Below are 15,310 nucleotides of genomic sequence, written 5' to 3' on the forward strand. Positions count from 1 at the left end.
GACAGTGTCTTTTCTCAGATCTTTCTACTTACTTGCTGCATTTATTGACTCACTGCAAACTATTGTGCACTTTTGCTTTAAGGTATATATTTTCCCTCAACTTGTGGATACATGTGTACATATGCCCTATCTCACGAGCCCTGGTTTATATATAGGTTTTGAGGCTTTTTTTTAGGAAGTACACTACCTGAAATGGAATTAAGGAGTCCTATGAGCTAAGAAAGGTCTCACCAGAGTAATGAAACTGGAGGGTTGACATTCCATGCCTGGAAACAGTCTGAAGTGAAACATGCCAAGGTTGCTTTTGTACTTTTAACATTTTATTAGACAGGACAGAGAGAAATTGAGACAGAAGGATTAGAAAAAGAGGGAGGGATAAAGCTAAACATCTGCAAACCTGCTTCACAGTTCATGAAGTGTCCCCTCTATAGATAAGGAGCAACGGCTCAAACCCAGGTCCTTTTGCTTGATAATATGTGCATTCAACTGGGTAATGCCACTGCTCCCATTGCATATTTTTAAATAGTGACATGACTGTTATCCTTATGGATCTCCATAGACCTACCCTTTCCAAAGTGAGAACAAGGTAAATTACTTGTTTAAAAGTGCCTTAAAACTGTGGTGGCAAGTAGAGCATTTTCCTTTCAGACTTTCACTGGGGAATCTATTCCCTAGATGTTACTTGGCTCCAGTTCTTCATGAGTGTTTCAGTGTTAAGATTATAATCAAGTAGGATCTGAAATGCAAGAGCATTCTACCTTGACATTGCTTACTGAATTCTATTCTACTTTTTAATTTAGAGTGATACCTATTGCTTTATGAAAAGTAGACTTTAACTCACGCAGAAGGAAAAACATTAATAAGACTCAAGACTCTTGCTCTTTAGTCTATATTTTCTCAGTAGAAATCAGAATGTATTAGTTAGGATCAGTACTAGAGAGGGGAGAAAGACACAAAGAAGTGGTATGATTACGTCAGTATTGCAGTGTTTTGGTACGTGCCAGAAACCTAGTCCATCAAGACTTCTAATCCAAAGTTAAAGAATTTTTCATCTCTCAACACTGTCAATATTCTACTGTGTCATTAGATTTAGGTTTAGTTCCAAATGAACAATGACCAGAAATGAAGCTATTCCTTTTGTTTAATGTTTTAACTCTATTTTTAAAGAAAAAAATGTTAATTATCTTTATGTATTAGATAGAGAAATTGAGAGGGAAGGGGTGATAGGGAGAGAGACACCCATAGCACTGCTTCACCACTTGCAAAGCTTTCCCTATGTAGGTGGGGACCAGGAGCTTGAACCTGGGACCTTGCACATTACAACATGTGCACTCAACCAGGTGTGCCACCACCCTGCTTCATGCAGTTATTCCTTTATTAGACCATACCAGTTTTTCAAATGTAAAGTCTACAAATCTGAGTTTTTAGCAGACAAGTATCATGGTGGTTGTGGTAAAACTCTTGGAGCTCCATTACTGTGAAAATCAGCTAGTGGTGTTTAAGTTTTATGCTTTTAGAAATAACTAAATGTTCTCCAAGTATAAATAATATATTGATTATTCTATTGTCAATTATAAATATTAAGTTGGAAAATTTGCTTATTTTGGTGATATCAACATAAAACTCTGGTTGTACGACTGAGCCTCAAGGCAGAGATCATTACTTTCTGTTTTCTTTTTAGAATAGACATTTCATCAGGCAGAGATCATTACTTTCTGTTTTCTTTTTAGAATAGACGTTTCATCAATGACATGGTGAAGATTTATTCTATCACTGCCACTAATGCAGTTGATGGGGTGGCGTCCTCATGCCGTGCTTGTGCCCTTGGTTCTGAACAGTCAGGTTCATCGTGTGTCCCCTGCCCTCCAGGCCACTACATTGAGAAAGAAACCAACCAGTGCAAAGAGTGTCCAACTGACACCTACCTGTCCATACATCAGGTATATGGCAAGGAAGCTTGCATTCCATGTGGACCTGGAAGTAGAAACACTCAGGTAAGTGGGTCTGCACTTCAATTACTTTAGGAGAACACATTTAATGGATAAAGGCAAAGGTTACCCTTAGTTTTTCTCCAGGAGCTACAAGATTGCTATTTATATTTAAAAGTGCATCTTTAATTCCCTTTCTCATCTCGTCTTTTCTAACATTAACCGAAAACTTAATATGTGTCAGGAAAGTGCTAGTTCCTGGTTGCATAAAATAATAAGTACAAAAGTTGGAATGTTTCCCAGATATATTAGAACTAATTATCATACATTCCATTAAGCTAAAGTAAATGAATTATATCTATGATTTTACTTTAGGAATATATGATGACTTAAAAGCTTTTCAAAGCAAAGGTTGTTCCCATATAATGGGTGAAGTAAGAAGTAGTTTTATTCCCTATTTTAAACTGGCATAATAGTGAATTTTTCTAGTAAATATATATTTTTTTACTTTCTATTATATTTTATTTGATAAGACAGAAAGACTGAGAGGGAAGTAGGAGGGGATGATAGATACCTGTAGACCTGCTTCACGGCTTGTGAAACATCCTCCCCTGAAGGTGGGGTAAATACCTTTCTACAAGAAGCTAATCTTGGAATAACTATAATTTTACTTAAAAAAATATGAATCTTAATGTTGTCGAGAAAAATCTAGCTAGTATTTAGAAATTACAGTAGTGGGAGTCGGGCAGTAGCGCATCGGGTTAAGCACACGTAGAGCAAAGCTCAAGGACCATCAAAAGGATCCCAGTTCCCTTAGAGCCCCTGGCTCCCCACCTGCAAGGGAATCGCTTCACAAGTGGTAAAGCAGATCTGCAGGTGTTTATCTTTCTCTCCCCCTCTCTGTCTTCCACTCCTCTCTCCATTTCTCTCTATCCTATCTAACAACCAACATCAATAACAACAACAATAATAACTACAACAGTAAAAAAAAAAACAAACCAAAAAACAAGGGCAACAAAGGGGAAAATAAATATTAAGAAAATCAAAAATAATTACATTAGTATGTTAAACTATAACTGAGACAAAACTCCAGAAATAGCCTTTTATCCTAGAACATTTTTGAATCACAGTTTTTTTTTTTTTGCAATAGCTAGTTCTGTTTTTTGATGTCTTTTTTTTTAAAAAAATATTTTCTTCATCTTTAATCAAAGGATCACTCAAGTTGCTATAGTGACTGCTTTTTCTACCATGAAAAAGAAAACCAGAGTTTGCACTATGACTTCAGCAACCTCAGCAGTGTGGGTTCACTAATGAATGGCCCCAGCTTTACCTCTAAAGGAACAAAATACTTCCATTTCTTCAATATCAGTTTATGTGGGCATGAGGTGAGTTCCGGATGACAAGCTGAGGTGGAGCTATATTTCAGCTCTGAGTGAGTGGATTTTGTTTGATTATTTTGTTTATGAGTAAGAATCTATAGAAACTAAATACCAAATGTCAGAAACTGAAGTTTAAGTCTTAAAGCCACTATGGCACATAACAGGTATTTAATCTACTTCTTTATTGATGAAAAGAGCCACTGACCAATCATGTTTCTTTTTTTTTCTTTATTTTATTAAAAGAGGTAAGATCAGGTGTGGGGTAGATATCATAATGGGTATGCAAACAAACTCATACTGAGGCTCCAAAGTCCTAGGTTCAATCCCCTGCACCACCATAAACCAGTGTTGATGAGTGCTCTGGTAAACAAACAAACAAAACAGGTAAGATAAATTCCATTGTGTATCAGACTTCTGTCTCATTTTTATATTACCACTGCTGTTTTTCCATCATCTCTCTGCTTCCTATATGCTGCCTTTCACTTTTTTCTTTTATTCTTATTCGTTTCTTCTTACTATTGTGTTTTCCCTTTCTTCACTACTCTTATTTTCTCTTCTCCATGTTTCTTTCTTCTTTGCTGTAATGATTTAATTTAATCCTAGTAAAAAGTGATAGCACTTGTATTAGAAAACTTAGTGAAGGGAAAAATTTTATAGGTTTGGAATGACAGCTTCATTTAAAAATCCTTATTCTTTTCTTTATGCCCATTTTAAACACTCTACAATTTTCCTTTACATTTCCTAGCAGAAATTGTAGTGGATGTGTGATAATTTGCATGGGACTATGGTATATATAAACATATTATTTTACACAATATTCTAATTTTTATACATTGTATCTTCTAATCATCCTATATTTTTAAATCATAAAACAGTAAAACCCTGTATTTCCTTCATGTTACTGGACAGTTGAGCAGATACATATCATTGAATCTAAGAGTGCGTAAATTAAGATATTCTTAGTGATCAGTCCTTTAGAATTTAGACGTTAGGATTTTGCTGTAACATGGATTTTATGCTTTCTTTTTCAGTCTTGACACATTCTTTTTTCCACACGTAGATATATTAAAGAGAAAGAAGAAAAGAACAAGTTTTTTCTCTCTTTTTTTTTTTACCCTCCCCCCCTTGGGATGAACCAGTCAGGAAGGGTGGGGTGGAGTGTGGTGTAGTGTGAGAGATAACGGTAATTGTTATGCAGGAATCTTTCATGCTGAGGCTGTGATGTCCCAAGTTAATCAGCAATACCATCTTAAAGCAGAGCTCTGTAGCACTTGGTACAAGCAAGCAAGCAAGCAAAATACCTTCAGCAGAAGTTTTCTGGTTTCTATTTGTACGTTTTTATTCTGTGAATTAAAGGTTTCATATAGGCTCTTTCCCTGCTTTTTATTCAGCACACACGATGTGTGTATTTGGAGGAGTAGTACAGTCTTGAATTTCTGTATATATATTTTTTATATATATATAAATCAAGTGACTCTCAACCCCGATTGAACATTGGAATTGCCTCAATAACTTTTAAAAAGTACAGGTGTCGACTGGAGTTGGTTATTGCTCCAAAGTAAGACTTTGGGATGGGTGGGGGGAGAGTACAGGTCCTAGAAAAGGATGACAGAGGACCTAGTGGGGGTGTATTGTTATGTGGAAAAGTGAGAAATGTTATGCATGTACATACTATTGACTATAAAACATTAATCCCCCAATAAAGGAAAAAAAAAAAGAGGGTGCTGGGCGGTAGTGCAGCGGGTTAAGCACACGGTGGTGCAAAGTGCAAGGACCATCATAAGGATCCAGGTTCGAGCCTCCAGTTCCCCACTTGCAGATGGGTCACTTCACAAGCTGTGAAGCAGGTCTGCAAGTGTCTATCTTTCTCTCCCCCTCTCTGTCTTCCCCTCCTCTCTCCATTTCTCTCTGTCCTATCCAACAACAATGGCAGCAATAACAACAATAATAGTAACAACAACAATAATAAACAAGGGCAACAAAAGGGAAAAAATAGCCTCCAGGAGCACGGATTCGTTGTGTAGGCACTGAGCCCACCAATAACCCTGGAGGCAAAAAAAAAAAAAAAAAAAGAAAGAAAGAAAGAAAGAAAGAAAAAGAAAAAAAAAAGTACAGGTATCCAAGTCCCACTCTACATCAGTTAAAATCTATGTGGAAAGAAGAGAGTCACTAGCTAGCCGACCTTCTGTAAAACTACTCTTTTATTACTTTGTTTTCCTAGGGGAAGAAGTTGGCTCTCTGTACCAACAATATAACAGACTTTACTGTAAAGGAAATGGTGGCAGGGTCAGATGATTACACAAATTTGGTAGGAACATTTGTGTGTCAGTCAACTATTATTCCTTCTGAAAGTAAGGGTTTCCGAGCAGCCTTATCATCACAATCCATCATTCTGGCAGATACGTTTTTAGGTAAGCTTCATTTGGCTCATATGTGCATGCATGCATTTATTCTAAAATTGTTAATGCATTGATAATTTCAATGAATAATTGAGGTCCATAGGTAATTGTAAGTCATCACTTTGTGACAGGGTTTACAAGATCTTACTAGTGAGGTCAGTTGATTAATCTCAGGGAGAACAAGAAGAGTAATAAGAATCATGAATTCTTTGAAAGGCTTGTGATTTTTAGTATATTCTTTGGAAATTTAAGGGGAAAACAATTTTATCTTTTTTTTTTTTTTTATTTAAGAAAGGATTAATTAACAAAACCATAGGGTAGGAGGGGTACAACTCCACACAATTCCCACCGCCCAATCTCCGTATCCCACCCCCTCCCCCGATAGCTTTCCCATTCTCTATCCCTCTGGGAGCATGGACCCAGGGTCATTGAGGGTTGCAGAAGGTAGAAGGTCTGGCTTCTGTAATTGCTTCCTCGCTGAACATGGGCGTTGACTGGTCGGTCCATACTCCCAGTCTGCCTCTCTCTTTCCCTAGTAGGATGGGTCTCTGGGGAAGCTGAGCTCCAGGACACATTGGTGTTGTCTTCAATCCAGGGAAGTCTGGCCGGCATCCTGATGACACCTGGAACCTGGTGATGCAAACTCTAGTAAACAATTTTATCTTACACCAAAACACAAGTAGTGTTTTAAGCATACTCAATATAAATCAAATTATAGTATCTGCAGCCAGCTTTTGACACATTTTTCTTACTCCAGAAGTAAATTGGTGACGAATAGCAAGCACGAATGTGCTGAAATTTTTCTATTTCTTTCAGTGATTTTATAATGGTTTAATAGAGTGCAAGAGTACACAAGTATAGTTCAACACTGCACCTATTACTAAAATTCTGTGTTGTTTCCTCCCCCGGGTGGTAGGCATCATAGTCATCAATATAGTTTTCATAAAGTCTTAAAGAAATTTGATCACATGGTTTTGCAAGTCTATGCTTCAGTGACCTGTATTCTACGATATGAGTGGAAACATGTAGTTGGCTTTCACTTCCTTACTTTGCTATGTGTAATCACCACCTTGTCCCATCCATATTTCCTTGGAGGGCCCAGTATCATATTTCTTAAATTGCAGAGTAGTATTCTGTTGAATATATGTCACATAACTTCTTCATGCAATTGTCATTTGATGAACATTTTGGTTGCTTCCATTCCTTGGTAATTGTGAATAATGCAGCGATGAATAAGAACTACGTATATCCCTTGAAATTAGTATTTTCATATTCTGTTGGGTATATCTCTAAGAATTGTATTGCAGGACTATAAGGTATTTCATATTAACTTATTTAAGGACTCTCTACTATGAAGGATAGAGGATGAATGGGCTGAATTTTATTACTCATCTGCCCTTTCTATGTTTGTGAGTCAGAAGTTAGAGGAAAGTTTTAAGAATTGAGCCATGAAGAATTCAGGCTCCTAATTATTGACTCTTAGGTACCAAATTCACTGGACTGCTGTGGGTATCAGGAATCTAATAAGACATGCTGCAATAGAACAATTTAGCAGGGAGTTGGGCAGTGGCGCAGCAGGTTAAGTGCACATAGCGCAAAGCACAAGGACCTCCTTAAGGATCCTGGTTCGAGCCCCTGTCTCCCCACCTGCAGGGGAGTCACTTCACAGGCGGTGAAGCAGGTCTGCAGATGTCTATCTTTCTCTCTTCTTCTCTGTCTTCCCCTCCTTTCTCCATTTCTCTCTGTCCTAACAATGACGATATCAATAACCACAACAAGGGCAACAAAAGGGAAAATAAATAAATATTTTAAAAAAGATAAAAAAAAAAAGAACAATTTAACGAGCTTCTTAGATGACTCTTATTTCAGTCAGATTTGAGAACCATTACTGTATATTCCAAAGGAAAACTCAGGTTTAATTTTCAGCACCAAGGGCAGTTACTGAGCTTATGCTCAGTGTTATAACTCTATTATAATGAACAAAGGTATTTATTTATTTTGTTAATGCTTGAATTTTGAATCTGCCATAATTTTGCCCTCAAAAGATAGGAAAAACTCTTTGTTTACGTGTTGGTTTTAGATTAATGAAAAATGAAGTTATTTTCTGGAAACTACTAAGGCATAAATACTTTGTTAAATGTGTCTATCTATACTATATGTAAATAAAAAGTTATATTCACATAATATTCACAATGATTTGAAAAAAACTTAAGGGAGGTTGAGAAATTTAGTAGTCCATGTTGAAATTTCATGAATGGGTTCTGTGATCATCTCAATTAGTGTCTGTATTTTTTAGACTTGGGACATAAGGCTGAAGGAAATGAAATGATGTTACTTAAGCAAAATTCAAAGTTAGGTAGTAGAAAGTTTCATTTTTTGTTTTGGAAAGTTTCTCATTCTTACTACAAGTGCATTAATTTAATTTAAAATATCTGGTGAGAAGATAACCTCAATGTAAAGTTTTTTTTTTTTTTCAGATCTACAAAAACTAAATAGTAACCCACTTTTTCTGTATTGCTTAGTAGCTTTTTTTTTCCTTTTTGTATTTTATCTAGGAGTCACAGTTGAAACAACACTACAAAATATTAATATAAAAGAAGGTATGTTCCCAGTATCACCAAGTCAACTACCAGATGTGCATTTCTTTTACAAGTAAGTGAAGAAGCTCTGTCAAAAAGATAGTAATTTGGTCCTTAAATGGAAGACTCAGTAAAAAGTAGAAATCATGAAATATTTTGGAAGCCTTAGGCAATTTATCTTATATATATGACTTTAAATTGTGTAATAAAGAAGCAAGAAAAGTAACTTGTTAGGACATGTACCTAGGTTTGAGCCTTAGCATCTCCTGAGAAGTGCTGTGGAGTCTGTTGCTGGGGTACTTATTCCCCCTCTGTCTCCTCTATATCTTTTTTTCTGACAGAAAAAGCAACATGGAGCAGTGGAAGCACACATAAACAGAACCCTAGATTAAGAAAAAAAAAAAAGGCAGTTAAATTATCCTGATTCACTGTCAAGGCACTGCCAATTTATAATTCATATGTCAAAACATTATTTTTTATTTTTAAATATTTTGGAATTATCTTTATTTATTTGATAGAGACAGCCAGAAATTGAGAGTGAAGGGGAAAATAGAGAGGGAGAGAGACAGACACCTGCAGTGCTGCTTCACCACTTGTGAAGCTATCTTTTTGTATGTGGAGACCAGGGGCTTGAACCTAGATCCTTGCATATTGTAATGTGTGTGCTTAACTAGGTGCATCACCACCTTCCCCCCTCCATTTTCTTTAAAACAGTTTAATTTTTTTTTTCCTCCAGGGTTATTGCTGGGCTCGGTGCCTGCACCATGAATCCACCGCTCCTGGAGGCCATTTTTTCCCCCTTTTGTTGCCCTTGCTGTTGTAGCCTTGTTGTGGTTATTATTATTACCATTGTTGATGTTGTTAGTTGTTGGATAGGACAGAGAGAAATGGAGAGAGGAGGGGAAGACAGAGAGGGGGAGAGAAAGACACCTGCAGACCTGCTTCACCACCTGTGAAGCGACTCCCCTGCAGGTGGGGGGGGGGGGGCCTGGAACCGGGATCCTTACCTGGTCCTAGTGCTTTGCGGCCACGTGCGCCTAACCCACTGCGCCACCGCCCGACCCCCCAGTTTAATTTAATTTTTTTTAACTTTGTTTATTGAGGGATTAATGGTTTACATTTGACAATAAAATACAATAGTTTGTACATGCATAACATTTCCCAGTTTTCCACATAACAATTCAACCCCCACTTTTGTCTTCCTCTGCCATCATGATCTAGGACCTGAACCCTCCCCACCACCCTAGAGTCTTTTATTTTGGTGTAGCACACCTACTCAACATTTTCATTTTCATTACAATTATCCTAACTTTACTGAACACCTTGTTAAAAATTTACTGCTTTACCCGGGGAAAATGGTTAGATTTTCATAGGCAATGAAAGGAAATGAATTCAATTTGTATTACAACTATAGTTTGTGAACTTTGATGTATTTTTTCATTTGTTCTTAGAATATGGGTACAATTATACACAGAATATTTTTATCTTTGTAATATATATCATATCTGTTTTCTAAAATGTCATTTACCTTACAATAGGTCTTCTACAACTACACCATCTTGTGTTAATGGCCGATCAACTGCTGTGAAAATGAGGTGTAATCCTACTAAACCAAATGCAGGAGTGATTTCAGTCCCTAGGTATTTTTATTTCTTTGTGATTATTCCACATTTGTGTTTATTATAAGGAAGCAAAACTCTGTAGAATGTGGCTATTTTAAAACATGTTCCATCTGGCTGTAAAGCAGAAAGATGATAAAGGTTTTGTTTGTTTGTTCGTTTGTTTTTGTTTTTTTCCTCAATAGGAATGTGTTGAATCCTTATTAAGAGGAATAAATCTGTTTAATCTTAATACTTACCATTCTCCTCAATAATATATTCTCATTTTGCTTGCCTGGGTGTCTAATTCTCTTGAACTTTATTTAAGTAGTATATATATTTATTTCTGTATTGTTCTATTTATTTTATTGCATGGTGTTAATTTCCAGAGAACTGGAGCAAGAACTTTCCTGTGTTACAATTCTTCATCAGCAGTCAACTAGCTGGGTAGTCTAAATGTAAATAATGCAGCCCCTAAATTATAATTTCTTCCTTCATAAGAGAGTGGCAGCCAGGATCGGTAATTTGAATGATCCAGCTCACTTCTTCAATTTTTCTAATTAATGGTGACAGAATCAACAAGGCAGTATTTAACCTATAAAATACATTGTATAGTTTATTTAATTTATTGACTTTAAAGAAATTCTTCCTATAGTTTAGCACTAATTAAAATAGTACACTTTAGGTGGAAAATCTAGGAATAAATAAGCAATCTCATGGACTCAGAAAAATTGTTAACCAAAATATATACTGCTTCCATGACATGAGCAATACGTAAGTGTCTATTCATTTTTTTTTTCAGTTATTGTTCTACATGTGAGTTATTTATCTCTAATATTTTCAGAGTTAAGTTGCTTTTGTATCACAGTTTGATTTGCAGATTTTTTTTTTCATATCAAACTAGCACACTTTTAAAATTTGTCTTATACTTACTCTGTCCTTGTTGAGATTCTCTTCTACTGATCGTCTCATTTCAGTGAACATCATTAGGACTATTCTTTAAAGTCTTCTTAAATAGTTTACATAATTCTGTTGTATTTGACCATTTTCCTAGGCTTTTGTGCTGATCCACTAGTGCCTGTGGGTAATTTCCTTTGGCTTCATTATATCTGGTGCTCTATTAGGGTCTGAGTCATGTACAAATAGGCCTGGTTGTTGACCAGGGATGTGTGGTTATAAGTGCTTGGAAGTGCCTATAGTGCCAGAGCTGAGTGGGTTTGGGCAGTGACAAGAGGTCACAGGACAGGCGCTATGTGGAATCTATGTTTGGTTGAGTTTGAAGGGGTGCTGGGACCTCAGTCATAGTTGGTGAAAGACTATGTATTACAATTCCTCCAAGCCTCAGGTAAGCTCTACAATTAGCAATCTTTCCACTCCTTATTGCTGTTTGTTGCAGTGAATATGTGTTGGTGGAAGAGAGGTTGATTTTTTGATGACGGCATCTCTCTATTCTTTTCTTCCTGGATGAACTCTTTTTGTCCTTTATTGTGAAAGCTCTGCTTATATGACTTTCTTGGGAAAAAGTTCATTTGATTAATTACTGTATTTATATGTAGCACTGGGGAATGAACCCAAGGTCTAGTTTATATGTGATGCTATCAGTAAGTGGCTTCTTCCCCCCATTATTTTTATGGGGAGGATAATGTAGGAAGAGAAAGAAGAGAGATAGATAGTCAAAGAGGGAGGAAGCACTGCTTCACTCTCTAGGGTGCTCATTGTGTTCCCATATGCTGCCAAGACTTGAACCCAGGATCCCTTGACCGATAGGTGTATGCTCTACTGAGTGAGCCATCTCCTGGACTCCAAAAGCTTATTTATTTACTTATTTGATATAGAGAGGTAGAGGGAGAGAGTGAGAGACCATGTTATCAAAGCTTCTTTTATTGTGGTGGAAACTGGGCTTGAAAATGGGTCATGCACACGGCAAAGCAGCACACAGCTCAAATCAGCTATTTCACTGGCTGACCAAATTGTACTTTTAGAAAGAAAATGATTTATTAATTTTTGTTTTTGATAGTCTCATAGGAGCCTGTGAAAGAATTAACCTTTCCTGCTTATGTTTTTACCAAGACGGGAAATTAATAGTCTTAAATACTGCTACAACTACTTATGGATCTTAGTAATTATAATAATAGCATTATTTCGGGCTTATTTTAGGTACATAAAAGCACAGTAGTGGTTACTTCTTACCAATCGTGTGTGTTTTTTTTTTTTTTTTTTGTCTCTTTTTGGTTCTGTTTTTTTTTTTTTTTTTGCTTCCAGGGTTATTGCTGGGGCTCGGTGCCTACACTACGAATCCACTGCTCCTGAAGGCTATTTTTTCCCTTTTGTTGCCCTTATTGCTTATCATTGTTGTTGTTATTATTGTTACTATTGCTATCATTATTGGTGGATAGTACAGAGAGAAATTGAGAGAGGTTGGGAAGACAGAGGGAGAGAGAAAGGTAGACAACTGAAGACTTGCTTCACCATCCGTGAAGCAAACCCCCTGCAGGTAGGGAGCAGTGGGCTTGAACCGGGATCCTTACGCTGGCCCTGTGCTTTGTGTCATGTGCACTAACCCCCTGTGCTACCACTAGGCCCCCCTTTTTGGTTCTTACATATTTCCAGATTTATCTCATTTTTCAGATTTTGAGGTGAGAGAAGAATATGATGAGATGAATACATAATAAAACTCTAATGATATCAGGGAAAGAAACTGAGGAAGATTGATGGATAAGGCTATCACATGGTGGAGGAGCCCTGTGTCAGAGTCCATTGTAAAGTCATGGCAATGGCAACAAACCCTACATTCTCTTTGAGAAGGAGTGTTCATAAAAAGATCGTTTACTCATAAGAAGAGTATTCACAGATTCCTAATCATTCCTTGATGCCCCTCAGAATCTTGTTCTATTTACTATAGTACTTCTGAATTCCTGTTTTGAACTTCAAAACTTTTCTGGATCTAGCTCCTAAGACTGTACCATGGTGATTTTTGAAGCCTTCTTGAGATCAACAATGTAAGCAGATATTGTTACTTACTATTACTAAGAGCAAGCCTGCCCTGTAGAATATATGACATACCAGGGACCAGGTGGTGGCGTACCTGGTAAGAGCACACATTATAGTGCTCAAGGACCCAGGGTCAAGCCCTTGGTCCCCACCTGCAGGGGGAAAGCTTCATGAGTGGTGAAGTAGGGCTGCAGTTGTCTGTCTCTTTCCCTCACTGTCTCCTCTTCCCCTTTTAATTTCTCTCTGTCTCTATCCAATAATAAATGAATAAATAATAAATAAATACAATTAAAAAAGAAAATATGACATGCTAAACTATTGTACTTACTGTCAAATGTAAAACATTAATTACCTAATAAAGAAATGAAAAAAAAAAAGAAAATATGACACGCTGTCTCTCCTAAGGCCTTTTGCTTTTCTAACAGGCATTATTTATTTCTATCAGGATGGGGGAGACCTCAAAGTGTTACTCAACTCTGGATTATAGTGGTGCTGGGGATCGAACCTGGGGCCTCAGTTGTGCAGATTAAGGTGCTTTAATACAATGAATAAAATTTATATCTTTATAATTATGCATATGGAGTTTGAGAACTCCTATAAAGACCTGTTTGGACCTAGCTTAGTTTTTTTTTTTTTTTAAAGTCAATTTCTTTTCAGGGCACAAGGGGGAGCTCTGTGATCAGAGCAGGAGAAGGACAACCTTGTCTGAAAACTTTTTCTGTAGGATTGAATAAAGATTTCTTATTAACAGTGAGGAATTATTGCCAGAATGAGGTTTCTCAGGTTACTTTTTAAAATTAAATTTCTTCTACTTTTTTAAAAAATTAGTGATTTACAAGATTATAAGACAATATGGGGATAGTTCTACAATACTCTCACCATGAAAGTCAAAGCTTGTCAGACAAAGAGGGGACTACAGAAACTGAAAAGTGGCAAGAGACTTTCATTTACTGATGACCTTTTTGGCCAATCCCAGGCCACCTCATCACCTGGGTCCTAGTCAGGGAATCCTTGGATTCCTGTATACCTATTATAGGTCTAGACCTCCAGGGGATCCCATCATTGGTGACTTCCATCAGAAATCTCATTAGCCCCTTTGGATCTTACCCTCACAAAAAATTAGCCATAGTAAGGAATGCCCCACTCTCCAAAGGGAGGCTAGATCATTTTACTCTGTCAGTGGAGGAGGACTGGTCTTGAAATATGAAGACCCTAGAATGTTCCCAGCTGTGATCATGGACTATGAGCTCAGACTGACAGGAACCTTGAGGTTATACAGGTTTCTGTGCTAAATAATAATATGCGTGGAATCTAGGTCAGATTGATGTGGTAAACAGTTAATTAAATCTATATATTTCTTCAGGTATGGGAACCCCTCTCTGCTAGAACCCAGCTCTAAAGTTCCAACCTTCCCTCTGACACTATCCTCACAGATAATATTTCTAGTTTACTTTCATGTTAGCTATTAAGATCAAAGATTAAGTCCTGGGATCCTAGAAATATACCAGAAATAGAAATTCTAGTTTCTTTCCACACTAGGGTTCCTGTTTTCCTTGGCCCTAATCCTACTCTTTGGTCCCTATTTATTTTTTAATATTTATTTATTTTTCCCTTTTTGCCCTTGTTGTCTTTTTGTTGTTGTAGTAGTTATTTTTGTTATTGATGTTGTCGTTGTTGGATAGGACAGAGAGAAATGGAAAGAGGAGGGGAAGACAGAGGGGGAGAGAAAGAGACACCTGCAGACCTGCTTCACTGCCTGTGAAGCAACTCCCCTGCAGGTGGGGAGGGGGCTCAAACTGGGATCCTTACACTGGTCCTTGTGCTTTGCACCACGTGCATTTAACCCGCTACGCTACCGCCCGACTCCCTTGGTCCCTATTTTTTTAAAAACATTTTGTCCTGCCTTTACATATTACTGTCTTTCCACCACCAAGTTCCAGAAGCTACTGCTATCCCAGCCTGACCTTTCTGGGTAGATAACCTTGCTAATGTACCTAAGAACCTCACCTGCTCAGAGCCCTACCCTACTAAGGAAGATAGAGACAGGCTGGGATTATACATTGATGAGTCAACATCCATATCCAGCAGAGAAGCAGTTATAGAAGTCAGAACTTCCCTCTGTACCCCCCCCCCCAAATAACTTTGGTTCTTATTCCCAAAGGGGGAAATGTTAGGAGAAGATAATCAGAGCACTGAGACCTGGACCTTTTGTGACTGGGAACTTTTATTTTTGCACCATCACTGAGAGGGAAGATAATCTGGAGAAAACCAGATTGAAGTCTGGCCCTGTTTCCCTTACCTGAGAGGGTAGAGGTAAAAGAAAGCATGCCTGGAAGTTATAGTAGGTGTAGGTGCGGCTTAGAAAGGAAGTGAAGGCGGGGCCTTAAAGGTAAATCCAACTTTACCTGAATTGCCAGTGTGCTTCTCTGGGGCTTG

The 15,310-nt window shown here is 37.4% G+C and overlaps 1 protein-coding gene across 4 annotated transcripts in view; it reads left to right on the forward strand.

The window, feature by feature from the left end:
* Positions 1 to 15,310, forward strand: part of ELAPOR2 (endosome-lysosome associated apoptosis and autophagy regulator family member 2) — a 222,930-nt gene that overhangs the window by 173,315 nt on the left and 34,305 nt on the right. For all 4 annotated transcript variants that reach the window (XM_060196310.1, XM_007537720.3, XM_060196308.1 and 1 more), the window contains 5 exons: positions 1,731 to 1,994; positions 3,140 to 3,313; positions 5,529 to 5,718; positions 8,262 to 8,358; positions 9,824 to 9,925. In XM_060196310.1, coding sequence (XP_060052293.1) covers positions 1,731 to 1,994; positions 3,140 to 3,313; positions 5,529 to 5,718; positions 8,262 to 8,358; positions 9,824 to 9,925 — 827 coding nt within the window. The remainder of the gene's footprint in view (positions 1 to 1,730; positions 1,995 to 3,139; positions 3,314 to 5,528; positions 5,719 to 8,261; positions 8,359 to 9,823; positions 9,926 to 15,310) is intronic.

This window comes from Erinaceus europaeus, chromosome 8 (assembly GCF_950295315.1).
Source record: "Erinaceus europaeus chromosome 8, mEriEur2.1, whole genome shotgun sequence".
NCBI lineage: Eukaryota > Metazoa > Chordata > Mammalia > Eulipotyphla > Erinaceidae > Erinaceus > Erinaceus europaeus.